Source organism: Chroicocephalus ridibundus, chromosome Z, assembly GCF_963924245.1.
Source record: "Chroicocephalus ridibundus chromosome Z, bChrRid1.1, whole genome shotgun sequence".
Classification (NCBI taxonomy): domain Eukaryota; kingdom Metazoa; phylum Chordata; class Aves; order Charadriiformes; family Laridae; genus Chroicocephalus; species Chroicocephalus ridibundus.
The window spans coordinates 17,720,707-17,748,246 of record NC_086316.1 but is presented as its reverse complement, the minus strand read 5'-3'; the positions used below and the strand labels follow the sequence as shown (position 1 = coordinate 17,748,246).

The following is a 27,540-nucleotide window of genomic DNA, read 5'->3' as shown; positions in this document are numbered from 1 at the left end:
TGACAAGCGTAAAATGGTGTAGGGGTGAACGCTTTCATGCTCCAGTGTGTTCTTGCTTCAAGAGGGCATGTGTCTTCAGTTGCTGGACCTCTACCTGTCCTTTTGGAAACAAGCAGCCCTGCTGCAGGACTTCTGTGGAGCAGGCAGCACGTTTGGATCAGAATCCATCATCCATCTAACTGTGTGTTACCAATGCTCCCAGCCATGCTGTGGCTTATGGAAACCTTTTAGAACTGGGTAATGTTTGGCTTCTCTTTAGTATTTGAGTGACATTAAAACTCTGTCTTCAACAAAATACAGCCTTTGATTCGCCATGTTAAAGAAAGATGGCTGAGAGAAACCACACTTCCTATCATGAGAGGTAAAAAATAATCCAGTGCCCTTGTCAGTATAAGCCTTCAGCCTGAGGTCCAGAGCTAAACTGTGTTAATGATTAGCCATAGTAACAGAAGGTTGGCTTCATGATGAGAGCACAGTGAATTTGACCAAAATTTTCCCTGCTAAGCATATCAGTACTGGAAGAGTTAGTTGTGTCCAGGTCCTATGCAAAACACAGTCCAAAGTGCTGTCATATATAATCCTGTACAGTAAATCAAAAGGGCTCCTCAAAAATATATAGAGAGGCACAGACATTTTCTTCCTCTAAGACCATTAATATTCAGTAGGAGCTCCTTAAATCATAGCTGCATCTTAATAGATGTTGCAGCTTTTTTTCTGAATTCATCGGTAGTTCAACCTCATGAAGCTGGTGAAAGGGCTGGATAAAACAAAGCACATGGGTGCATCAAAAACCTTGGGAGCATTGGTGGCCAACATTTGGACTTTTGATTGCTGAAGTGGAACCGGGGACCTAGGTTCATCAGCACTCTCTGCACTTCGGAGAGCTGGGGCTAGATGGCTTTAGGAGCCATTTAAAACAGCCTTTTTGAGATGCAGCTTCCAAAAGCTTTATGCTTATCCAGTGACTGTTAAAGTAAACTAGAGAAGCACAGTTTCTACCTGCCTAGCTCTGTGCCTTCTTTGTAAGGCTTTAAATTTGGGCTCCTCGTGTTGCTCTGTCTCTGCCTCAGTGAGTCTCAAATTATTGTTCTGAGCAGTGAAACAACATGGAGGGAAGGAGCAGGGAGAGGGTCCCTGCATGGGCAGTCTGTAGTCTGGTGATTGGACTCCTTTCCAAGAGACTCACATCTGAAGAAGTAAAATTAACATACTGGGCTGTTAAGAAGAAGGGCTGCTGTCAGTCTGTCCAGCGTTATCTGAAGAAAAAGTGTTATCTGCCATCTGTCTGTGAATAATCTGATTCTGTTAGGTTGTGTTTGAGCATGTTTGAAAAACCCCTCTTTTGATGGGCTCTTTCAGGAAAGTTGTTAAGGGGAAATACACCACATCAAATTAACCAGGCTCAGAGTTCCTTCAGTCCTGCTGAAAAGAATTCATTTTGGTGCATGTGCCAAAAGGGAACTTTCAGAGATTTGTACAGTTTTGAGGTCAAAATGTTGTGATGTGGATGGAGTTCCGGTGCCTGAAGCCACTGGGAAGTCCAGGTTAGAGCCATCTTCCAGAGACGGTAGACTCCAAGCACTCCAAGCATTTTGGGTGCTGGCGTACTTCTCAGGATCTAGCTGCAAAGGACGCATGAGTCTACAGACATGTCCCTGCCCCAGCCAAACCGCTGTTAAAATTGTGTGGTGTTTCTAGGAGGGCATGTCCTGTGAACGTGCTGTCTGTTGGGGTGTATTTGATAGGCGAGGGGGAGCTCATCAGCCTTGTCCAGGACAACGCTAACAATGTCTAGAGTAAGTTGTAATGGAAAAAAGGCATGTGAGACCTCTGTCCCACAGCTGCTGGTGTCATGGGTTCTTGGGCAGATCTATGTGGTAAGGCTTTGTCCTCACTGTCACCCTGAGTGGAAACGGTGTTCGGTTTCATGCTTATCTCAGAGCCGTTTTGGACGGACGCTTAGGCAGGACCGCTGGCGCAGGTGCAAGGGGGTGCGAACTGCTGATGGGGCCTGCACGTTTCCCACCCGCAGGGTTATGCACACTGGGGCTGGGCAGTCCTTCATTGCCCCGGGGACAGAGAGACACTGATGTCGCCGTCTTGTAGCTCTTCTGGCATTCCCCTTCAGTTTCGGCCATGTCAGAAGTTGTTCCGTTTGAAATTGTTTTTAAAATTGCTTTTTAACGAAGCCAGTACCGGCCAGCACGGGCCAAGACTTCAGTGTCGGTCAGGCCTGTGTACTGAATCCAGCCGTAGGATGCTTGACTCAGACGAAGCCTGCTCACCCCTCTTCCACACGCATTTAGCTCGGTTGAGTAAAAGCACACGACCGCCAGCCCAGCGGCAGCATGGGGCGTGCAGGCACCTCCTCACACCCTGATCTGGAAGGTTCAGATCCCCCCCTTTCTCCGGGGCCATGCTTTGAAGGACTTTTGAAACGTTGCGCAGCCTAAGTCAAGCCCATCACGGATGCAAAGCAGTTGCGTGCATTCCTGAGCGTGGTGAGGGAGCGTGGTAAGTGACTAATGAGACTTGTCTTCCCTACCTGTATTTATAATGTAAACAGGACACTCCAGTTCCCTAGTCCCAAGCACCACCACTTCCGACTCTCGCGCTCGACAGGGTTATGATGGTAGGGGACGCATGCTGGATTGGAAGGATACGCTTGGTTCATCTGAAAATACAGATCCATATGTGGCAGTTTCATCCCATAATCATCAAGACAAGAAGGGTAAGGCCTTGGAAATGACGTCCTGTGGTGAGGAGGGAGGGAGGGGAGGACTAAAGTGTAACTGCTTCCAGCTGGCTCAGAGTAACATGTAATGAAACTCCTGTGCTATAATTAAAAGCTTATCGTAAAGCCTGAAACTAAACAGCCAATCTCAGGCTCAGTCCTAGATAATTCACTGCCTGAGGAAACCACACAAAACAAACAGAAGTGTATGTCTCTGCAGAGTGTGTTGTGCATCTGTACAGGAAGGAGGGAAACAGTGGGGATTTAGCTCTCTTTAAACTTATCTTCCCTGTTCCCCGGCAGAGGAGGATCAGTGGCTTCCCATTGTATTAAGGGTGCACTTTTGTATTGCCTTTTTGTCTGAATTCCCAGGGCAGCACAACAGATCTCGGCTACTTTCACGTTATTTCTGCCTCTCAACAACAGACAGAGATACTGAAGGTCTGCGATAGTTTAACCATTGAAGTAAAGCTGAGAGCAGTCAGAGCCACTGGCCCTAAGTCCTGCTGTCTTCAGTGAGACCTGAGCATCAAATACCTTTGAGAGTGGGGGCTGAGGAGGTCATTAGCATATTTTAAAAGATGAGGAGGCAACTGCTGGCAGGAAGAGATCCTGTGTTGCGTTCTTAAAGGACCAAAAGGTTGGGATTTAGGTGTCATTTCAGTGTTCAGCCCTGTGCCAAAGCACACTTGGATCTAATACAAGTGACAGCCCTGTTCTTCGGCCTTCAGTCCCCCTTTGCTATACATAAAGAGAATTAGGCAGAGAATTGCCTAAATTTGCCACTTGAACATGCTTAGAGAGGAAGAAGCTTTTCTCCTGTGTAAGGATGGTGGTGACCCCTCATTCTATCTTGGCCCTCCATCATTCTTCCAGCTCCGTTTAATCTGTGTCTCAAAGAGGTTAAAATGGTTCCTTTGTAAATAGGGGACTTAAGTTCAAATAGCTCCACTGCCTAGAGAGATCTGAGTCCTTGTTATTCTTCTCCAGGGTGTTCTTAGATCCCTTCTTTCAGTCTCCTCTCTGTTGAAGATGTTTCGCTCTGCATGGACTAATTAAGTACTCAGTAGGCTAGAAGGAGGATGGGTATGAGCGAAACTCACTTGCTGAGTGGTTAGGGCACTCACCAGGGGCAAGAACACACATGAGCTTCAGTCCTTTCTGCTATGAATACTTGATATAAAACACTTAAAATATTAATTGAAATGTGGATTCCAGTCTCTATTGTTCATGCATTTTACATGAAAAACTCATTAGACAAAAGCATCAGCTGTTCCTGGAGAAGCTACTGGCAATGCCAGACCTGCTGCTTTGCATTGTCTGCCCAAACTAGTAGGTTACTAAATCATATTCCTTCCCCTCGTTCTGACCCAGTGAATCTTGAATTGGCTCCACAGCATTGGCTGTGGAGGCTTTCAGCAGAGGCTGATGAGGACATTACCATTGCAGAACAGTCTTCAGCAGAGCTGGCAAAGGTCTGGACCCAGACTGTGAACTCACTGCCTGTTATTCACAACAGCCCCAGATACACGGTGCCTCCCACAGTCCTGGGATATCCTGGATTTCTCACTGAACTCCCCACGATTGACCTCAAAGAGCCTTATGGTTCCTAGCCATAAAGGCAATGGGCGTCACCTGGCTGGCTCAGCAGAGACAAAGCCTGAAGTGCTTTTCCAGCGAGAAGGCTAGTCAAATTAGGTAGCAGATGCAGTAGAATTTCCTGAGATGCCACAGCAAACGTTAATCTAGTAGCCTTGGCTTTTAGGCTTGATAGCAGGAAATGGAATATGAAGATTTGAATTCCCTCAGGCAGAGGATGCAAACTTGTCTCCCACTTCACAGCAATTAGCTTTTCCTATAAAAAGGGGGAAAACTGCCATTTGCTCCTCTTCTTTGAACTGAGTTTTAGAAGTGGTCCCTGTTTGCACAATTTTTATTCAGAGCTTGATCCTGTAGATATTTTGGGAGAATAACTGCAAATCTAAAGCAAGAAAGTGAATTTCTAAAACCTGATCAGGCTTACATGTGAGTTACGCACAGAGCTCCTCTGCACCCTGCAGACCTGTGGGCTCCTGAGCCTCAGCAGAGGAAAATTTCAAACGCATAACTTAGGGTGCAAGGGACTGAGAATGCTGAAGACAAAAGCTCAGATTCCTCATTCCTGCTTAAGCCTGGTTTGAGTTATCATCCTCATTTAATTCCTCAGCCCTTGCCCTTCAGCTGTAGAAGGGCAATTCAGAAAAAGTGATTTCTGGGTATCACCTATGTAGAGGAGGGAAGGCAGATAAACCTGCATGCCCTTCTAAAGATGGCATGTGATTTACGTAGCACTCCTCTTTCCTCAATAGCAATAGATCAGGGATAATGCTGACAGCCAAAACATACGGCTTTTTTCTTTTTCTGTCCAGTCTGTTAGTAACACCTGATACCCAAAATGCTTGAGGTGAGAGGGCATTTCTTAGAAAATCCAGTGTTCCCTCATCTGAAAGTAAGTGCTATCTTTCTCTCCTCCACGCTGAGAGGAGGGGACGTCGTTAAGCAGATTCAATGAGGAAGGGAGGAAGAGAGCCTTGAACCCAGCTCTTCTGCTGGCGTCAGTTGGGGGAGCAGTGTCAGAAACCACGGATAGTGGAAGATCTGGCCCTTTATGTACCCAGAGGAATGCGGAGACGTGTATGCATTTTAATGGCACTGTTTGTTATGTGTGGGTCCCTATGTCACAAATCTTTTGCGAAGCAATGTTTAATAGATGGAAAGCCAGCTCTTAAAAGCATCTTGTATGCCAGTAGCAGCTTTCAGAAGAGCATGCAGTGAAAATATTAATAAATGTATAGCTTTTGGATTCTAATCATTTTCGCTTCAGTTCACTGACTGATGAGGTGGCTTACATTCAATAGTTCCCTCCCCAGGGAGTGATGGTTACCAAAGAGCCTTATTAGCACTTGACAGGGTCATTTAAATATCATGCATTCTTTGGTGCCTAATTATGAATATTGACAAAGCTGGAAGCAGTCTACACGCAATCAAAACAATGGCGGCAGAGGTGACCGCATGGTTGTTTACCATTACCATCTACTTGTGTGGTGTTACTCCTTGCCTTGCCCAGTCAGAGCCAGTTGGCTCCAAAATTACTATTGATTTGTTGTTTTAAAAGGGCAATGGAAAGAGTTCTTACACAAAATTAAATCAGAAAATGTTACACTTACTATCCTTTTATCAAGATTTTGTTTTCGACTTTTGCTGTGATTTCTTTTACTTTCACACATTCACAAAGAAAAAGTATTCCTTTTTTTTTAACATTTTCTCTTTGTGTTGCAAGGTGCTTTGTGTTGTTCTTCATTGGTTGTGTCTAATCCTTTGGACCGTGTTTTATTTCTTTTCCTGTGCCCACAAACGGCTCCTTACTGGTTGTACTAATTGTACAGAATCCACTTGCTGCTTTTTTTTCTGTAACACGGGTGCTTTGATGATGTCACATCCATCCATATGCTTCACTTTTAATTCAGTGCAGGCATCTTGGGGAATATCTGTGGGGGTGTGAAGAGGGGGTTCTTTAAAAGGGTTGAATCATGGGAATGTGACATTTGTATGCCACAGCTTTAGTAGCTAAATATACTCTGGGATTGTTGTTTCTGAGCTACATCATATTTCTTGCCAAGATGAAAATGTGTAGTGCAACCCATAGAGTGGGAACTATGCATTGCCATCCCAGTGGCATTTTCATTTTGGCCATTAGGGAATCTGCCCTTCCTATTGCAGAACAAAAAAAAACAAGAAACAAAACAAAAAAAATCAGCTCTGATTGGGCAAATGGCACCCCTCTTTCCTCTTCTCCTCCGTCTCCTCCCCAGACAAAAAAAAAAAAGAAAAAGAAAAAAAACATGTTCTAGAGTATGTTTACATTTTGTTTCCTTTCTTGCTGTGTTTTAGTGTTAATTTAATTGTGTGTTTCTCACCTTTTTCGAAACAGTTTCCCTAACCTCACCGTCTAACCTTCCCCCCTGCTGCCATTGTACTTGGTCTCCCTCCCTCCGCAGTCGTGAAGCTCCTCCTGTGGAGCACTCCAAGGCTTTACCCTCTGCACCCCAGTAGTGCCGTAGCGCTGTGTCTCTCTGTAATCGTCCTACTAACGAAGGGGGGAGTAGACACGTATGCTCGTAGAGAGGCCTATGTGAAGAAAACAAAGTTATTTTCTTCAGAAGTAGCTGGCCTTGCCCCTCATTACCCTGCTGCCCTTTTTGCTGCCTCCTGTCCTTCCTGCCTCCCTTCAGAAATGCCTCATGCTTTTCAAGTCCTGGGTTCATTAGCACAAATGCAGCCAACTGCTCAGCTTTCTCACTTGCTCCCTAAATGCCTGGAGCCTGCCTTTTAATCACAGTTTTGATAAATTGGTTGCAAATTCAGCTTACAGTTTCATGGTTCTGCTACAGCTTCTTCTCCGCAGCATTGAGGTGGACGTGGCTGAGCTGGGCACTGAATGATGAAAGTGTAGCGTTGCTGCTAGGAGGCTTAATGTTTGTATTCTTACTTGTCTCAACACTCATTAAGTGAAGATTATGAGGTGGTATCTCCTTTCCTTAACAAGCCTTTTTTCGATATCCATGTAACAATGGTAAAAAGCTGATTAGAAGTAGGATGTGATGGACACAGTTTACAGATTTGCTGCTGTATTTGGATGTCAAGAATGCTCCTGTAGATACAGTATCTGCTAACACCTATTATTTTATAGACTGTAGAATCTATGTGACTGTTAATAATAACTGCAGTCCTTCCTCTGGTACAGAATTAGACATCATTAGCAAGTCAACTCTTCTATTTGGAGAGGGCTATGCTATTGGGGAGCCCAAGGGCTGTTCATTTCAAAACCTGACTCCAGAAGATATTTTATATTGTACACAAGTGGCAGTGTTACTAAATTTTACTGTGATTATCGCTACTTGAAAGATTTGCCAAGTGCTGACAATGCTTGTCTCCAGAGAGTCTGCAAATGTTCAGGCAGATTCTGCTGCAGTGAGACAGAATTATATGAAACTTCAGGTACAGTTATGATAAAGAATGTAAAGTGCTGATTTAACAAGATACTTTACAAGTAGACATGAAATGAGAGAAAAAAAATCTGTGGCAAAGCAAAGCTTCGGACTCTTTTTTACATAAATTAAACAACCAGTGTTCATCAGGGGAGGGCTGGGGTTTGCACCAGGAAGTACATTTGCAGAGTATGTTTTTACACAAAAATATTGTTGTATGCCAGTATGTGCAAGGATCTAAAAGACTCAAAGCACTTCTTATCAGAGGAAGCAGGGAGAAGTTTTTTGTTATCTTGCTGGCATTTTGTAATAATTCAGGAGAAGATTTAAAGTGACACAAAATTTGTCAAAACTTATCTTTTGAGTCTGTGTTTGCAGGTCGGAGGGGGAGGGCTTGGATTTTCAAGGTGAAGCAAATACTCTGTATTTGATCCATATCATTGTCCTGGCGTTGTCAGAAGGAACTGACTAAAAAAAAAATTGTTAGGCTAATGGGAGAAGGAGTTGCACCATAGTCGGTTCTGCCTGGATGGGGCTCGGGAAGAGCTATTAACTCAAAGCATGTGTGCCTGGGAGGAAGCTACACAAACATTGCTATTCTTTCCTCGTCTCAAACCATTGTACGCACAAACATAAAGCAGATTGCAAGTACTTTACAGTTCACTAACAGTTTCAAGTGCTGAGGAAACAATGAAGATCTAATCAGACCAGATTCTTTGCTTACTATACTTTTAAGTCTTTTTCCCCCGCAGTCTAGTAAAAGAGTGCTGTGAGAAAGGGAGTAGGGAAGTTGCCCTGATTCTGTCTATGATTCTGTAGCATTTGGCTGAGATTTGAAGTGAGAGGTGTGGTTACTCAGAGCTGTAGTGCTTCACAAAGGGATTTCACCTACACAAGACGACACGGGACTTAGTTTAAACTTTTATAGATCCACATCTAGATTAAAACCTACTTACTTTTCCCATTAGGATTTAAACAGAGGTTGGTTGGATGAGTCTATGCTAGACAAAGCCCTATAGATATTTTTTTTCTAAAATGTTTTGAGATTAATTAGCATCAGTTTACTGCAAACATCCCTGTTTCTAGAGGGGGGACTTACTAATGTTTGTCACGTATACTAGCTACTTGGGCAAAATACTAAAAACATCTTTTTTTTTTTTCACAAACAACCAACCAACCCTATGTATGTCTAGAATGCCTCTTATGAGCAACTTATCCAGAAGCTGAATGTCTCAGAGACTAATCACGGCATACCTGCTGTGGAGCACTATTTTAGCTCTGTGTCAGATAAATACCAGAAAGCCATTGTTAGTGGTTCAATGGGACCAAATTTCTCACCAGAGTTTTTAATGGCCAAATATACCTGTGTCACCAGACCAGGCTAATAACTTGCAAACATGCCAGGAGATTGACGACCTTGCCACGCTGGAGTCTCTGGTAGCCTGTGACATGCACCAGAGGGCTGTGCAGTCAGGATTAAGGGAACACACCAAGCTTGTCCAGAGGAATGACACTGATCCTTCCTCTGGTCTGTCTTGCATGTACAAGCTCTCTGCTCCCAGGGCTAGAGACAGCTAGTCATCTCCGATTGCATCCTCAAGTTCAAACAGTGGGAGTAGAAAACTAGATGCTAATTAATAAAATGGAAATGGTATATAAGATTGATGCAAGACAAATGCTGGAAGGATGTTTCTGACAACAGACTTTCTTCAGACTTGTTTTCATTATGTTTTTGTAAGTTTCTACGAGAACAAGAGCAAAGAGACAGAAAGGAGAAAAGGTATGCAGAAAAGATGACAGAAATTAAGCCTCTGGCCAGGGCCAAATCTTTAAGACAATTTTAATAAAAAATGGGGATTGTAATTGAATACAGGGCAGTGATTTAGTGTGTCTTCTCTGTGACTAAATCTTCATTTCAAACCTTGCATGAAAAGCCCCAGATCATTTAGTCACAGATTTTCTATAGTAACCTTCTGAAAGTGCAAGGAGAGGAGCTGCGAAAGATAGGCAAGGATGAGGGAATCAAAATAACGGAAGGGTTATATTCCAACACACACGAACTGGCTGTGCCACACCTAAAGAAATGCCTGCACTTCCACACTGGCATGAACTTAAAATTTTCAGAAATCGAAATGTTTGTACGTTTCACTAACAGTACAGATTCCAGACTTAACTAGCAGAAGAGGAAGCGTGAGTAGCAAGATTAGAACCAAGATTAGAACCAAGGGCCATTTGCTATTTAGTAGCCAAAAAAAGACGTCATTGGTAATAGAAGATCTTGTGTCAACGTGCAACCCATGGTTATGAAAATTATCAACAGAGCTTTTCTGTCCCCAGATTACCATATCCTACAAATAAAAGGGTGAAGTTTAAAATAGAGCTCATCAGCTGGGGATAAAACCAAGAGCTCATCAACTGGGGATTAAGGGGATAAAACCAGGCCCACTGGTAATGAACCTGAGTGTCAAGGGCCAAAGATGGGGGTGAAATCAGTAGCCCAGGTCAAGTGCATCTACGCTAATGCACGTAGCATGGGCAACAAACAGGATGAGCTTGAAGCCATTGTGCGGCAGGACAACTACGACATAGTCGCCATCACAGAAACGTGGTGGGATGATGGTCATGACTGGAATGCTGCAATGAGTGGCTATAAGCTCTTCAGAAGGAATAGGCAAGGAAGGGCGGGGCGGGGGGTGTGTGTGGCTCTGTACATTAGGGAGTTGTTTGACTCTATAGAGATAGACTCCAGTGATGAAGAAGTCGAGTGTTTATGGGTAAGGGTGAAAGGGAAGGCTAACAAAGGTGATTTTGTGCTGGGAGTCTGCTATAGACCACCCAACCAGGATGAGCAGGTTGATGAGGTATTCTATAAGCGGCTGGCTGCAGTCTCGCAAACGCCAGCCCTTGTTCTAGTTGGGGACTTCAACTTACCAGACGTCTGCTGGAAATATAACACAGCAGAGAGCAGGCAGGCTAGGAGGTTCCTCGAGTGTATGGAGGATAACTTCCTGACACAAATGGTAGGTGAGCCTACCAGGAGAGGTGCCTTGCTAGACCTACTGTTCACAAACAAAGAAGGGCTAGTGGGGGACGTGGAGGTCGGAGGCCGTCTTGAGCTTAGTGACCATGAAATGGTTAAGTTTTCCGTCCATAGTGAGGTAAGGAAGGGGGTTAACAAAACCTCCATCTTGGACTTCCGGTGCGCAGACTTTAGCCTGTTCAGAACCCTGGTTGGGAGAGTCCCGTGGGAGGTAGTCCTGAGAGACAAAGGAGCCCAGGAAAGCTGGACGCTCTTCAAGAGGGAAATCCTAAAGGCCCAGGGGCAGGCTGTCCCCATGAGGTGCAAAATTAAAGGGCGGGGAAAATGGCCGGCCTGGATGAACAAAGAGCTCTTGATGGGACTTAAGGAAAAAAGGAAGGTTTACCACCTTTGGAAGAGGGGACAGGCAACTCAGGAGGAGTACAGAGATCGTGTTAGGTCATACAGAGAAAAAATCAGGAAGGCAAAAGGCCAGCTGGAACTCAACCTGGCAATTAATATAAGGGACAACAAAAAAAGTTTCTATAAATACATCAACAAAAAGAGAGTGACAGAGAATGTCCATCCCTTACTGGATGCGGGGGGAAACCTTGCAACCAAGGACGAGGAGAAGGCTGAGATACTTAATGCCTTCTTTGCCTCTGTCTTCAATAGTCAGACCAGCTATCCCCAGGGTGTTCAGCTTCTTGGGCTGGAAGATAAGAATGGAGAACAGAACAACTCCCCTGTAATCCAGGAGGAAGTAGTTAATGATTTGCTTATGCACCTGGACACGCATAAGTCTATGGGGCCAGATGGGATTCACCCAAAGGTTCTCAGGGAGCTGGCAGGAGAGCTCACCAAGCCTCTCTCCATCATTTATCAACAATCCTGGTCAACAGGAGAGGTACCAGATGACTGGAGGGTGGACAATGTGACGCCCATCTACAAGAAGGGCCAGAAGGAGGATCCCGGAAACTACAGGCCTGTCAGCCTGACCTCGGTACCAGGAAAAATCATGGAGAGGATCATCCTGAGTGAGCTCTCAAGGCAAGTGCAGGGCAGCCAAGGGATCAGGGCCAGCCAGCATGGGTTTATGAAAGGGAGGTCCTGCCTGACCAACTTGATCTCTTTCTATGACCATGTGACCCGCTTTCTCGATGAGGGGAAGGCTGTGAACGTTGTCTACCTGGACTTTGGTAAGGCCTTCGACACCGTCCCCCACGGCATTCTCCTGGAGAAACTGGAGAATCATGGCATAGACAAGTGTACCCTCCGCTGGGTTAAAAACTGGCTGGATGGCCGTGCCCAGCGAGTTGTGATTAATGGAGCAAAATCTGGTTGGCAGCCAGTCATCAGTGGTGTCCCTCAGGGCTCAGTTTTGGGGCCAGTCTTGTTCAATATCTTTATTGATGATCTAGTCAAGGGGATTGAATGCACCCTCAGTAAGTTTGCAGATGACACCAAACTAGGTGGGAGTGTTGATCTGCTTGAGGGTCGGAAGGCTTTACAGAGGGATCTAGACAGGTTGGATCAATGGGCCAAGGCCAATGGGATGAGGTTTAATAAGGCCAAGTGCCGGGTCCTGCATTTTGGTCACAACAACCCCGGGCAACGCTACAGGCTCGGGGCTGCGTGGCTGGAAAGCTGCCCAGCTGAAAAGGACCTGGGAGTGTTAGTGGACAGCCGGCTTAACATGAGCCAGCAGTGTGCCCAGGTGGCCAAGAAGGCCAATAGCATCCTGGCTTGTATCAGGAATAGCGTGGCCAGCAGGAGTAGGGAAGTCATCGTGCCTCTGTACTCGGCACTGGTGAGGCCTCACCTCGAGTACTGTGTTCAGCTCTGGGCCCCTCACTACAGGAAAGACATTGAAGTGCTGGAGCATGTCCAGAGGAGAGCCACCAAGCTGGTGAGGGGTCTGGAGAACAAGTCCTATGAGGAGAGGCTGAGGGAACTGGGCATGTTTAGTTTGGAGAAGAGGAGGCTGAGGGGAGACCTCATTGCCCTCTACAACCACCTGAAAGGAAACTGTAGAGAGGCAGGGGCTGGCCTCTTCTCCCAAGGGAATAACGACAGGACCAGAGGAAATGGTATGAAGCTGCGGCAAGGGAGATTTAGATTAGATATTAGGAAGAATTACTTTACTGAAAGAGTGGTCAGGCACTGAAACAGCCTGCCCAGGGAGGTGGTGGAGTCACCATCCCTGGAGGTATTTAAGAAACGTGTAGACATGGCTCTTCAGGGCATGCTCTAGTGCCCAAGATTATTGGTTTGTGGTGGGGTGTTGTGTGTGGGGTTGTGGGTGTGGAGTTTAGTAGGTGGGTACTTTTTGTGTTTTGGTTTTTTTTTTTTATGTGGTTGGACTCGATCTCAGAGGTCCCTTCCAACCACTAAGATTCTGTGATTCTGTAACTGTCAAATGTAGCTGCAGGAAACAGCAGGTATCCTTGGCCTGTAATTGTCCGCCTGCGTAGATTTAAAGTCAGGCTATCCATTTCCAGGCTGCAATGAGCAGTAGAAGCTTGTCTTACTAAAACAGGGGAAAACTGTCATTGCCCCAGGACCTTGATCTGCTTTTTCAATAAAAGAGGCCACGTCTAATTTGTCAAGGCAGCTGCTCAGGGTTCAGGGTATTAGAGCTATTGTGTGGTGGAGTAGATCCCCAGCTGCATTCATCCACGGTCACCCGGTGAGGACAGCTCAGTGGAGGAACACAGACTGCCCCGTGCTCTTGTTTGACCCTTGCAGCACTGACATATTTATCAGGAGCTGGGAATTCTCTGTAGGGTATGCTGGCCCCACGGGGCCGCTGCTCTCTCTGGAAATAACAAGGCATAATTGATGGACAGGATGTTAAGTAACACCCCGTTTCGTTTTTGTGGCATTTATATTGAGTATAGGGGGACATTGTGCCATACAAAGATGCTGAATTGGGAGGGCAACCTAACCCTTTAGATAAGAGATTCCTGAAACGGCTTTGAAATTTGAAGGGATTTGGGAGCAGAAAATCTAGTAGCTGAAAGACAGTTAAAGCACCTTTTGGTGTTGAGTTAATGCCAGTGTACAATTCAAATGTCAATATGCTGTTAAAGATATTTGAATAATTCATTTTTCTCATATAGGATATGCCTAGTTTCAATAATTCTATTAATCAATAAGTAAGTTGTCCTGTAGTAATTTTACAACAACCTAAACGTTGACAGTCCTGGTTCAGGGCACTTTTAATATGATCTGTGGACTGTGAACTGTTTAATTACATGCCTCTGTACAAAACGTTACCTAGGTTCTTCTTATATAGATAGCCTTCTAGTGAATGGTATCAACATCACTTTCAGTACATAGGAAGGATCCTGACTGATTCTTTTCCTTTTATTCTTAGTTTTTTTCCTAAGATTGTATAAAAGGCAAGCTTAATTCTTTATGTCAGGATGGGCTGGTGCTTACTGATTAACAGCATGCAGTTAATTAAAAAAAGAAAAACTTGGAAAGGGCATAATTTAGATTGTGCCATGTTAATTTTATTGAACATTCAATACCGATTAACAAATGTTGTCACATTTGGAAAGTCGTCGTTCCTATGAATATCCTTAGTTTAGTCAGGTGTTTCAGCAGGTGTTACTTCGAGCTCTTTAATAGTCACTTAGTGAGACACTATCATCTCTGGTATCCAATTACTGTTGCTATGACTTTTGCTAGATTTTAATCATGTGTTCTAAGATTTTCCGTGCCAGTAGCTGAAAAGGAGGATAGGGAAAAATATGTTGTTATTCTCATGTTACAAAAAAAAGAGTCTTACGGGCATTTTATTGAGAAGTTTTGAAGCAGATAGTGCAAATTTACTGTTATATCAAAAATGTGCATCCTGACATCCCCATGAGGAAAAAAAGATCTTCATTGGCCAAGCTGTAAATTTTTGAAAAATCTCAGTCCCTCATACCCAGAAAAGACTTGTCACAATTAGGCAACTAAATACACAGACAACTCCGTGTACATTGAGCATTGGTGCTTTGACTGGTAAGCAGTTTAACCACCAGCTGATAGTCTGACAGCCCTCCCTGCCCCAACAGGTCGGAATAAATCACAGTCCCTGCTGAAGTAGATTTTAACAGCTCCATCGGCATTAGAAGAGCTTAGGGCAGTTTATAGAGAGGTTGCTCAGGAAGCATTAAGAGGCATTTCTGGCACAGCTGTACAATACAGCAAACATTTGGAAATAGCTAACAGCACATTCATCACCAACTTTGTGTTGGCCGCAAAGAATACCTGTAATACGCTGAAATAGTGAGTCCCAGCAGATAGCCTCCAGACCAGTTCCAGCCTCCCACGTCTACAAAGTGGTTAGCCCTGGATATTAAACTGTAGTTCTCCCACCAGCAAAAAAAAAAGACTGCTATCTTCTGTGAAATAAAATGTCAGATGAAGGTACAGCTTGATAGCATTGTCACAACTGGGCATAAACTAGACAGTTCTTTCATATGCCCAACAAGGATTTTTTTAATTGGAAAATAACACCAGCTGCATGCTGTCAATAATATGCCATCTTGTTCATGCTCCATCCCATCTTACCCACAATTGTGATAGAAAATAAAAGAACAGCTGTTAAAAAAAAAGGAGGGGGCAGGAAGCAGGCACATTTTTAAAGCCCTACAAAGCTACTGTTATTCACTATCATGTTCTTGTAGAAAGAAACAGAGGGGGGTTTTTGGAGAGCCTGAAAGATCTGCCATTACTAAATAAACAGTACCAGTGCAGACAGGGAATTTAAGCATGCACAGAAACACCTCCTGAGCAGCAGCACACTGAAGCCTTCATTAAAATAATTCCAAAAGTCTTTTGAGAAGCACCTATTTTCCAGGTGTTTCCTTATCCTTTAAATCAGAAAACGATACTGAGTTCTGTTTGGAAGCAAGCAGGGTGAGCAAGACAGAAGCCATAACGCTGGGTAAATCCTGAGCACTGCTTGTTTGTAAAGAAGCCAACAGAAGTGGTCTTGCCATGTGGTGTAGAAAAGGCCGTCGGTAGTTTCTTTGAGCCTGTGGTCAGCGCTGGAGGAATTTAATTCCGGCTGCCAGCTTGTAGCTCCCATCAAACAGTTCAACAATTCTCCGTGTGTACTCATTGCTGAATGCATCCCAATCAGAGGCTCTCGGAGGAGGGGTGCCCTCTGTTCCCTCTTCTTCCCACTCTCCCCACTGGAGCTCTTGCATTCACCACAGAGCCTGCCCAGAGGTTTGGGCAATCACGGTCCATAATAAAGAACATAAAGAGCACTGCTCTTTCTTTTTTTTTTTTTTTTTTTTTTTGCAGATAGCATTCGGCTTTATCTCTACAAAACACTAGTCTCTATTCAGTGTCTTAAAGAGGTCTTACAGTCCTACAACACTTTATATGCTTTTTGTCTAAACACAACTAAGCTACAGGCAATGCCCTGAGGCACTCATCCAGTACAACCAATCCAATTAATTTTCTTTACCCAGGGGGATTTGTATATCTCAGTGTACAGTTCTCACTCATTGAACTGAATTACTAATATCAAATCAGTGGGTACTTTCATATACCCAGCATTGAGACCTGGAAAGACAATACAGTTTATCTCTACTTGCTCGTGGCAAGATAACTTGATAACGTCAGCTGTGCTTCCACGAAAGGTTTGGTCTCACCTACACTGTATTTAGAAAGGAGGAAACAGAATAAATATATTTATTTAATTATTATTTAATATATTAATACTGAGAGAAAAAAGATTGTGATAAAATTTGTTAGGGTCCCAATGCTAGGGAAAAAATGAGGCTTTAACCTCTCACATGGAATTTGTGTATCTGTAGACCAGTAAGCATATCTTGAGAACTAGTCTACAGGTATGAGAAAAGCCAGTCATGTACCTTGTTATAGCACCTACCTTCATGTTGATTAACTCGCTGTGCAAGCTGCCTGGTTTGCCTGCGGCAGTGGAAAATACTGCCTTAAAGGAAGAGCATGAGCAGAAGCTGGACATACACTACCGTAAATGCAGAAAACAGAGATTTGATCCAGTACCAGAACTGAGTGGAAAGCTGGGGGAGTAGTTGTATTGCAGAAACACCGCTGCTGGTGAGATGCGTGATAAAGCAAATATACAGGTACATCTGTCTGGCCTGCTGCTGGACAGTCGAGAGGGTGTCTGTATGGGCCTTAGATGTGTGTTAGAGGAGTCGCTGGTCTGCATGCTCTACTGTGGCTGGATTGCTGCCGACCCCAGGGCAGCCTTCTTGGAGCTGGGTCAGGTACCTGCTTGCTAAGATATGTCCTCTGAGATGAAGCTACAGGTTCATCTCATCCAGGGAGGCAGACTGGCCCGAGTCATCACTGCGCACATTAAAAAACGCACAGACAGGAAACATCAATGAGGTTAGGGCATCAAAGTGTAGAAGCAGTGCCTGCGAAGTGGGGAGATGATAAAAAAAAATTAGGTCAAAAAATGCAGAGAACTATTAATTTGACAGAGAGAAAAATGCATGAAGGAAGCCACCACTGGAGACAGAAAATGAAGTAAGTGAGAGAGCGATGATAGCAGCACCAGGAGGAGTCCGTCAGAGAAATGCTGTGTTTTACCTCAGGATGTGGCCAGAGTAACTCTGCTTGCTTTACTGGAGGTACTACGGATTTGAGTGAATGTGACTGAGAGGAAAGAAGGCTTCTGGTATTTATGTGGGAAGAGTCGTGAGATACAGAAAAAAACCTAGCAGTAAAATTAGTTTTACTGACTGTTATGGGCAGTGTTTCTAACTCATCGCAATTCCTCAGTCGCTTAATATATTCAAAGGCAGATGAGGCTGTGGGACTGCAATATGGAGGGAAATGATAAACCTAACATCAGACATATATAAGCTATTTTTTGCCTACAGCCCCATCGCTGCAAATATTTCTAGAAGAAGCAGTCCTGTCTTTTACTGATCACTGGAGGCATGTTTTAATTCATAAGTCCAGGTCTTTTCACTACACCTGCAGTGTTCATGAGTGTAGGAGAAAAGAAGAGTTAATCCACAGTGTTTGCATTCCATTAGAAAATATACAGTGCTGGCGTTTTAATGACAGATGTTTCATCCTTCCTCTGTGTAAAAGCAGACTTAAGGTGGGGTCCAGCCATGTTGCTAACGTGCACCAGCAATCCAGCTGTGGGCAGAAGGACTCTCCGTAAGAAATACAGTCTGTGTGCATGAGTAAACATCATTGGCTTGGTCACATAGTTGTTCAACAGCTTAATAATAATTTCCAGGGACCTCATAGAATAGGATGTATGGGTTATAGTCTTATTATCCAAATGTTTTGGATGTTCGATAGATGGCTCCTTTGTTAGTTCAGCTGTAATGTGTTCGGTCACACTGGTGGCTCAAAACTAGCATTTCCATTTTTGTGTTTTCAAAGAAGATCAGAGCTGATGAGGAAACGGTTTTTGCTTTTCGGTCGTATGCAGTGTTTGAAATTTAACCCCAGTTCTTCCATAAGGCTGCTTTGAGCTTCAGCCTGCTAAGCAGAGCTGCTTATGTTGACATTCAGTAAAATTCACTTTTCCCTGTTGTACAGAAAGGCCATAGTTCAAAACAGGCTGTAAAAAAGGAGAGGAAAAGCCACAGAATTTCTCAGTGACAGCTTCTCTTTCCTTGACACTGTTCATAAAAACTGCTTCCAGAAAGGCACTGGGCTGCCCAGAATACATAATGCCCACAGCAGGGGGAAAAAAAAATAAAGGAAAAAGAAAACCAAACCAACAAAAACTCAGCATTTGTTCTGCGCCATCAGAGGAGCTCCATGCAGTGGAATGGGAACTGTGAAGATGAGAGATTCACTTTGCAGGCTACAACAACTTCTCTGGAGCCCTGAAATCATGCATATTCAGCCAAACATATGTAAATCTGGTTTAACCCAGCTGTGAAAGATCCCCTGAAGTAAACTAATAAAGAGCATCTGGATATGTTTAAGCTCATCCCAGGCATAGTAGAAAGGTCCCAGAATGTGCGCTGAGCTTTTTTTACGTCATTAGAGGAAATGCAGCAGACTTTAAAGGAAACTTGTGTTTTAAGATGCAAAGCAGCATAAAGTTTGCCTCTGCCGAGACATGCTACAAAAGAATTAATTTTCCTTGACATTTGGATTTCATACATCTTGTTTTAACTACTGTGAATGCCTGTGTTTTACTTTTCTAAAGGACCTGCTATGTCTGCTTATTCACTCTCACACAGAGGCATCTAAAATTATCATTGCTCACTGGGAAAGGGTGAGAGGTGAAGGAAAGTACTGAAATCAGGAAAGTACTGAAATCAGGAAAGTTCAAAATGATCAGCCACTGCATACCACCTGCCAGTGGGAGAAAGGTTGTCAGGCACTTTCTGGTGCAAGAGCTGTCCTTGAGCCTAGCCGCTGGGACAAATAAAATTGAGCTGGCTTCAGGACTGCAATGACTTTCATCGTTATATTACAGATCCAGGAGGCTGCGTACCTCAAACCTTCTCCCATACTTGCAAACTTAATAAACTGCTTTATTTACAGAGATTCTGCATAGAAGTAACACAATTAAAAAAGCTCTAAGAGCTTGCTACTCCAGTCTTTTTCAGGTCTGCTTCCCCTTTGTTTCAGTTGGGGTGGGAGTTGTCTGAGCATTAATGTGCTGGTTCAGATCTTGTAATTCCCATCTGTAACGAACCCTTTCAAAAAAGAACTGCTTGTTTCTAATTTCTCAAAATTCACAAGTGTGGCCATGGTATTGGTTTTGTGTGGCCACTGTGGCACGCAGAAAAGTAATTGGATTGCAGGTTCATGATCGAACTAAAAACAGATAATTGAAATTGGTTCTGAAAATGTTATTTCAGGACTCACAGGTGATCTCATATGGACATGGTGGAGTTGTTTCTCTCACCTTTCTTGCTTAATTTATCTAGCTTAAAAAAATACAAGAATGAAAGTTCTCCATCTTCCCGTTGAGAGCAAAGCCACCTGTTGATTTCCTTTCTTTTAGTAAATTACAACCATCTTTTTTCTGTAGAGAGTTGACAGTCATTCATCAAAAGTAGAGAGAAGTGATACAATTTGGACCAGTTGAAAGGAGAAATAAAACCACCCTTAGAGATCAGTAGATAAACGTGTACTGGAGGGATTGCTTCTGAAATAAAACCGATTAAGGGCCAAAAAACCCTGACAGAGGCCACTATGGCTGATCTGATTGTTTAGGTCCTTTTCAAGGTTTTGTTACGTGTTACTTCAGGCATGTTATATATCAATTTTCTTTTCATAGTTATGAAGTAAGATTTCTCCTCATGCCTCTAATAATCCCCAAGCCACTTGTAGATGAAGTTTTTTCTTTACCAAACTCATTCATCTCTTCATCTCTTTTGTTCGCTGGATATCTCAGGCTGCTAGCTTGGGCAGCTGGGTTTTGAGAGCCATGGGTCAGAATCGGGGGGGAGATGGATCGCCTTCTCAGCACAGTCATGCAAAACTTACAGTTGGAGACCTTTACAAATCAACAGTACAGCTTTACTGCGAGGGAAGGGAAAAAAAAAAAAACACCAAAAAAAGCATTTGCCAGCAGCTTTAACTATGAACGTTTGAGCTGGTTTATTCTAGCTGGTGACACTGAGAGTCCAGAAGAATGAATATTGGGTAGAATTGCACTTAGTCAGCAGAACAAGTCCTTGCAGCCAGAAGGAAGATGAAGGAAAAATGTACTTACTGTTTTCAACAAAGCAGGTCCAATAAAGTCGCAAACATCAAATCATTGGGATTATAATGTGGTTGGTTCATGTCAAACCTTGGAATTATTCCTTCAAGAAAAATGATGAGATAAGATCTCAGAAAGCATTGATAGACTCTGGTCATTCCTGGATTTGCTGTTGCTTTAAATCAGGATGTCCAGTCTAAATTCATCTGATTTTTTTTTTTTTAAATTCCTATTGCTGGTTAAAAGGGAGGAAGAATGCTTGTTAATACCTGCAGGGATTTTCCAGGCTGAAATAGTCTTTTAGCAGCATGAGACTGCCTGTAAACACAGTTCTAACACCTGGAGACACATGTTGAAAACCTATTCGGTGGTATTTAAAAAAGATATTCTGAAGCTCATAAAAACCTCCATTCATAATGAGTCTATACCAGCGTTTCTTGCAAGTCTAAGCAGAGGGAGACGTACATCAGACAGAGAAGCTTGCAGGGAAGAATGAAATTAACTGCAAGGTTTTCCCCTTAAATAGCAACAGTAAAGAAATCATTGTGCGTTTCTGGAACAATGACTTGTTCTGTGGAAAGCCTCAAGTGATTTTGTAGGTGTTGGAGATGGAAGTGGGCTTATTCCCATTAGAGAGGCGAAGTTAAGACAGCAATGACACTCACTCCCTGTGTGCTCTTAATGTGTGGTCTAGGCATAAATATTACCTTATTCCCTGATAGTTATTCCCTCACTTTCCTGCCAAAACATCATTCTTCATTTCCCACCTCTGTGTTTCAGTTTTGTGTGTGCCACCATTTTGGGTTATGACTTTACCATCTGTTGCAGGCGACTTTGGGACGCGGGACAATGGTACCTCCCTGCAGAGGTGATCACGGAGCGTTCTCGGTGCACGTGGCCTGTGGTCCGGGGTGCACCTCTCAAAGCCACACATCGTTTCTGGGACAGAAGCGTCTTTGTGTCCACGCCACAGCTAACTGTAGTGCTCGAACTGAAAGGTGCTATCTTTGGTGACAGGTTAGGGGACCAGGTATTGCTCTCTGCCCTGCCCTTGTTATTCTCAATGACTTCAGCCTGGTTGCGAAAGAAGGCAGCAGTCCAGACTGTTGTATCACTAAAACAGCCTCACGTTAAGCTATTCAAACTAGGAAGCAGTTTGTTCTTTGTTTTCATTCATCAAGCAGTTGTGAGGATTATAAACTGGAATTTCAGTTTGTGGTCACTGCTGAAGCGTAGGCCAGAATTTAGAATTAGAGGAGTGTGACTGTGGGGCTCGTCTTGATGTTCTGTCATCCCTGCCCCTGATCACAGATGAGGCAAAGAAATTTAGGCTTTATCATGGGATGTTTCTTTCTATACTGTATATGCTAAAAGGACACATCTTTTGCTGTGCCTCTGGAGTTGAGGTTTCCTTTCTGCAGATGCCTGTTAATTGCTGTTCTCCTGAGACAGACACCTTACTTCAGATCCCTTTCCAGGTAGACCTTTGATCAATACTTTTCAACTGCTGCTGTTCAGCAGGTTTTAGCTCACTTTCATTTCCTTCTGAGAAAATAAGTCAAAGACTTTACAGGAGTCAAAGGGTATCGTACTTAATGTTTCCCCATAAAAAGTAAGCCATTTATCCTGTCAAAAAAGGAAGTTTGTCTGGTTTAATGTAATTTAATCCTGGCAAATTTGCTTTGGCTTTTTTTTTTTTAATAGTTACTTTATCTTCTGTTGGAGGTTCATAAAATTGATTGTTTAACCACTTATTGTAGTGTCATTCCTATTCTAAAAATTGGACTGACAGGTCTGTCCCTTTGGCTCATCTCAAAGGCAGATAATATGCTTGTCCTTTTCCAGAGCTCTTGACGCTCATACTTCCTCCAGTGTTCTCCAAGATCCTGCACAGTGTCTAGAAATTGCTTTGGATAGCTCTTAAGCAGTTGGGGACAAATTCCTTTAGGGAACTTGAAAACTTCTACATTATCTAAATACTTCTACCTCTCTTCCCTGTTCTGGTCAACACTTACTCCCTGACTTTGTTACATTTCTGATCACAGATCAGAGTGGGGATTTTTGCTGAAAAATGAAGCAGGAAAATGAGTAAATGCTTCAGTCTTCGTGTCTTTCCTTATCTGTCCTCCTTTATTGAAGTTTGTTGTAGTGATATTCATTATTCTTATTCAGTTATGCTCATGCCTTGTATTCTTTAGAACGATGAACTCTATTCCTTTCTGATTATTTCATTCTAATTACATTTCTGCCCTCAGAAGTTCTTTCCTGTTAGAATTAGAAGGAGCAGAACATGCCTAGAATAGCTGCATCAGCATTTTCATACAATACTACTTTCAGCACTGTGCACATCTTGCTTTTTAACTTGGTTTTTAGCAGATACAGGGGTACAGTCCTTGAGTACGACCGTTTAATACGTTTTTTCATTGATGAAAAGAAGAATCCTCACCCCCTTCCTGCACCTACCTTTAGTGAACAAGCTAGATCAATACTGTACTCATGTGATTTATCCAAGCACTAGCTCATTTCAGAATTGAAACACTTGGAAGGTTTGGAAATACTTTTCGTAATGTCCTCTTAACCAACCAGCCAGCCAACATTGTATACCTTACCTACAAGCTCTGCTGGAAGAAAGAATGAATTATGTATAGCAGGATAATAGAATACCATATCAGGTCTTCTCTCTCATTAGATGAGTATGAAGAGGTGATTTTGCATATTCCAGACTGTTACAGTACAGGGCATACTGACTGGGAAAATGAACGGTGATGTTAGGAGATGCAGACAAAAGGACATGGGATGAAATTACAGAAAGTTAGTGGGGGAAGAAGGATCAGGTTGTCTACGAGAATCAGGTGACTAGCCTGACTCTTTCAGTAGCCAGAAATAATAGTACATCACATGTGGGAAGACCCTGAAGTCATAAGACCAGCTGTGATTTGCAAGGAAGGATTTGACTTAACTGGAAGGCTTCAAGGAGACAGATAAGTGTCAGCATGTTTGTGGCATGTAAGGTCTGATGCTTGAAGGTGCAAATATTTTACCTTGTCTCTGCCTTGGAAGCTTTTTCAGTTTTACTACTATTTTTACCACCAGACCTCTCCCAAGTATAATATTAATAGAGGTAATTCTCTCAACAATATCCCTTTGCTAAGAATAGATGGGTTTTATCCATGGCAGTATGTCTCTGTGTACTGCAGAAAACAGTCAAGAGTATGGATGAGCAGTTCAGGCCACATAAAATGAAATAAGCAATGTATTTTTACATTTGGAGAGAACATATTGCACACAGGGAAGTGCTAGGCATAATATTTTAGAAGTAAAAGTATTTAATTTAGAATGATTGTTTTATTATTAAATATAAGTTAAAAATAATATAGTGATAATTGTAGCAATTGTATTTTGCAGTCTGGTTCCATCCATAGCATTTTATGCAGACAGCCCAGTCAGTTTTCCAGTATATAATGTCTTAGAAGAATGTCAGATAATATATAGCTATAAGACTTTTCAATAGCAGATATTTCCTCAAAGCTGGGTGTACAGATACTTTACTTTACTTTCAAAAATCTAGGCCCTACATTTTTCTGATTATTTTCTCCATGTATTTTAATTCTTTGAATAATGAGTGCTCATGAACGATGCTGGACTGAGCCTTGGGGAATGTGTTGTTCTTTAAGAACTGCAGGACAGGTAAAAGCACACACAATGCAGTCTGTAAAGTGGCACAAACACTGTCCTATCTGCTTGCTTTCAAACTGACTTGTTTTGGGGACATAGTCGGGATCACACACTTGCTTATTCATCCCAGTCTGGAAGGCAGTTAGTACTGATGCTTGGGGCTTGAGATTTTGATTGACAATGACTGCAATTATCAGCATATTTCATATTAGATTTTCCCCCACAGTGGTTATGACAGTAGGATGATGAACATTCCTCATACTTTGTCATTATTTAATTGTATCCATTCCATAAACATTAATGCAGGGTCAAATCTTGCCCATCTTATTTCATTTAAGTTAAAGTTGTTGGGATTGCTTGCATAACTAAAGACACATGGATATGATGCATGATAAAAAATAAATTATATCATTAACCTGACATTGTGTCCAGAGAAGCTCCACCTGCCTAGAGCAAAAGCACTAATGTTAAATATTCTGTAACTCTAGTATAGAAAACATAATAAGCATCAGTGAGGTTTGAGCTCAAGAGGAACTAGCTGGAATCAGGCTGGTTTATGACCCTCATAAATTTGTGCTGATAAAACACCTGCAGCGTGAGCAACATCATTTCAGCTACCCCTTTCTTGAACGCACATGTTCACTCAGTCTGAATTGTGTGGCAGTTTTGTAACGTGAGTTGTAATGATTCAATATCCGTTAGTAATATAAAACTGAAAACTTCATGTTGTGTTTGTATGCAGTGATGCAGGTTTGTGCTTAAGGCTGTCATTCGCAGAACAGGACTTAGCCTAAAGCGGAAGGCTGAGGGTGGAGAACAACTTCACTTAGCCAGCAGGAAATATCAGGCGTGGATGCGAGCTTTAAGCCATTCCCTCTTATCCTGTCACCGGACACCTGAAAGAGAGATCAGCACTTCCCTCTCCACTCCCCACCATGAGGAAGATTTAGACAGCAGTGAGGTCTCCTCTAAGCTAAACAAACTGAGTATCCTCAGCCGCTCCTCATCAGTCATGCTCTGTAGTCTTTTCACCATCTTTGTTGCCTTCCTTTGGACACATTGTAATATTTTTGTACAGTTGGCCCTTTTGGCCACCAGGGCACATTGTTGACTCCTCTTGAGCTTACCATCAACCAAAACTGCCAGATCCCTTTCTGCAGGGCTGCACTCCAGCCTCTTGTCCCTGAATCTGGATAAAATAAAAGGGTGGTTAGTGAGGCATGACTTTCCTTTCATGAACCTATGTTGGCTTTGACTGTATGTTCTTACACCCTTAGGTGGGCACTGACCAAGGATTTTGAGTCTTTTTCATGCAAAAACCATGGGACTTAGGTGCTCAAAGGGACATATCTCTGAGAAGTTTGTGCATGGAGGGAATCCATGAAATTAGGCTTTTTAAGTTGAAGCTTTCCTTAACTTCACACCCAGCAATTCATTTCTGGATAAGACTTAAAACTTCCCTGACAAGCCTTCCCACCCATCTAAGATTCTTCATTTCTGATTCTTCAGTTAATGACCACAGACAGTTTTACAAGTGTAAATATATTTGGTCTCAAAATGCTGCGGAGTCTAGCATGTGAATATCAGCATGTGTAAGGTCCACAGAAGACCAGCACCCTTGCAGTGAATATAGTTACTGCTGATTGGGCCGTAACCACTATACTGTGCTGCTGGTCTATATACAGAGATTTTCTATGTGGACTTAAATTACAGGGCTAGGTTCTACTGCAACTTGTTAACCACCGCTGACAAAGAATAGAAAAATCTGCCTCTTAAAAAAGCTGCTGGACTTTAAAAGAGGGTTCTCTTAGAAGCACTTACTTTGAAAAGTGTTTCTAATTCTATATTGTTTTCTGAGATTTACTTTCCTCCCCTTACTTTTTTACTATTAAGACATTTATATGAATGCAGGATCTTATTTTCTTAAGCAATCATCCACTCTTGCTATTTATTCTCCTCATGAAATCATAATCCTCTATTTGTTAGAGCACAATAATTTCCATGGCAACCAGCTGTGATGTCATACACAGGAGCTTATGATTTCAAGGGCTGGTTTGCTTTTAAATGTAAAGTTCCTACCTTGTAAGCAAATATCCTTTGTCCACCCCAATGCTGCAATTAAATGGGGACAGAAAAATATATGCCATAGAAGCAATACTATACCTAGCCATAATACATATGAAAGGCTTCTGTGAGATAGTGGCAACTTTTCAATGCTCTTTTAACATAGTTTGCTGAGGAATATTTTGCATTTAATTCTAATTCTGGGCCGCTAATACCCTGTCTGTCAAATACATGAAAAGACATTCTTTTAGAAGGAGTTGATTTACAACATGAAAATTCTGTATCTTCACGAAGTCTCAGGAGAGCCTTGGAGGTACATTTTCTGTCTTTCTGTCTCTCTTGTAATAAGGACAAGGATTACATTTCCTTAGAGTATGTGGAACTTTTAGTGCCCTGGCACTTGGACCCTCTCTGGAGAAAGAGGTGGGAGAGATGTTCCTTCAGCTCCTTGTCAGGCTGTGGCTGCTCCTTGTTAAGCACTAAGAACAAAACCAGAAATGAAAAAAAGCAAACTACAGGGTCTGTGCTTGTCTTTCATTAGTGCTGCTGGCTTAATGCCCAATTATGTCAGAAGAAACGACTTTCTTCAGAAATTCAGGGTATTGATTAATGCTGAATTAGGGGACTTCAGATGGAGGACACGCACTCTGCCAAAGATGCCTTCTCTGACAACAGGCGCTTGGAAAGCCAAGTAAGATTTGACAATGATCTCTGACCACAGCACAGGACCACAAGATGAGGCCTTCAGAGTCAGGGCTTTCAGCTGAGAAAGCATAGGCTTCAGCACAGAGGTCGACCTGTTCATGTGTTCAGAACAAGAGGGAGCTTTTAAAATTAAAATAGGAAGGACAGTCATGTAGCAGGCTGAATAGATTTCAACACTGTGCTCTATCTTTCATAGTTATTTAAGCATCCTCCTGAAGCTCAGGCATGTGACGCTGACTTTTAAAACACATGACAAAGACAACGGAATGATGAGCAGAGAAAGAAACCTTAAACAATGTGGGATGCACTTCTCTGGTATTTGCAGAGCTTCTGTCTCCTCTCTTCCTTTTAAAGGTTTTTCAATGTGAATGGTTTACCGTAGTAAAAGCAAGAACGTATTAGCTGAGAAGGGGTCGGATGGAACGAGGGAGGAATGAACACTGTGTCAGAGGAGGAGAAATAATAGCTCTGACCTGCTGAAGTCAGTGTGACTTGCCCAGGGCCAGGATTTCAAACTGATGGCACTTGCCCTGCAAGTAAATTCTCTCTCCTTTCCTGAACTTTGTAGTCTTCAACTCCAGATCTGAAAGCTGTACTAATAGCCCAAGGCTGCACATGCAAG

The 27,540-nt window shown here is 42.9% G+C and overlaps 1 protein-coding gene across 8 annotated transcripts in view; it reads left to right on the top strand.

Annotated features, from left to right (window-relative positions):
- Window positions 1-27,540, top strand: part of SEMA6A (semaphorin 6A) — a 119,011-nt gene that overhangs the window by 87,190 nt on the left and 4,281 nt on the right. For 5 of the 8 annotated variants that reach the window (XM_063319621.1, XM_063319620.1, XM_063319622.1 and 2 more), the window contains one exon: window positions 2,567-2,731. The exons of the other annotated variants lie outside the window; for them this stretch is intronic. In XM_063319621.1, the coding sequence (XP_063175691.1) occupies window positions 2,567-2,731 (165 nt within the window). The remainder of the gene's footprint in view (window positions 1-2,566; window positions 2,732-27,540) is intronic. 8 annotated transcript variants of the gene reach the window in all.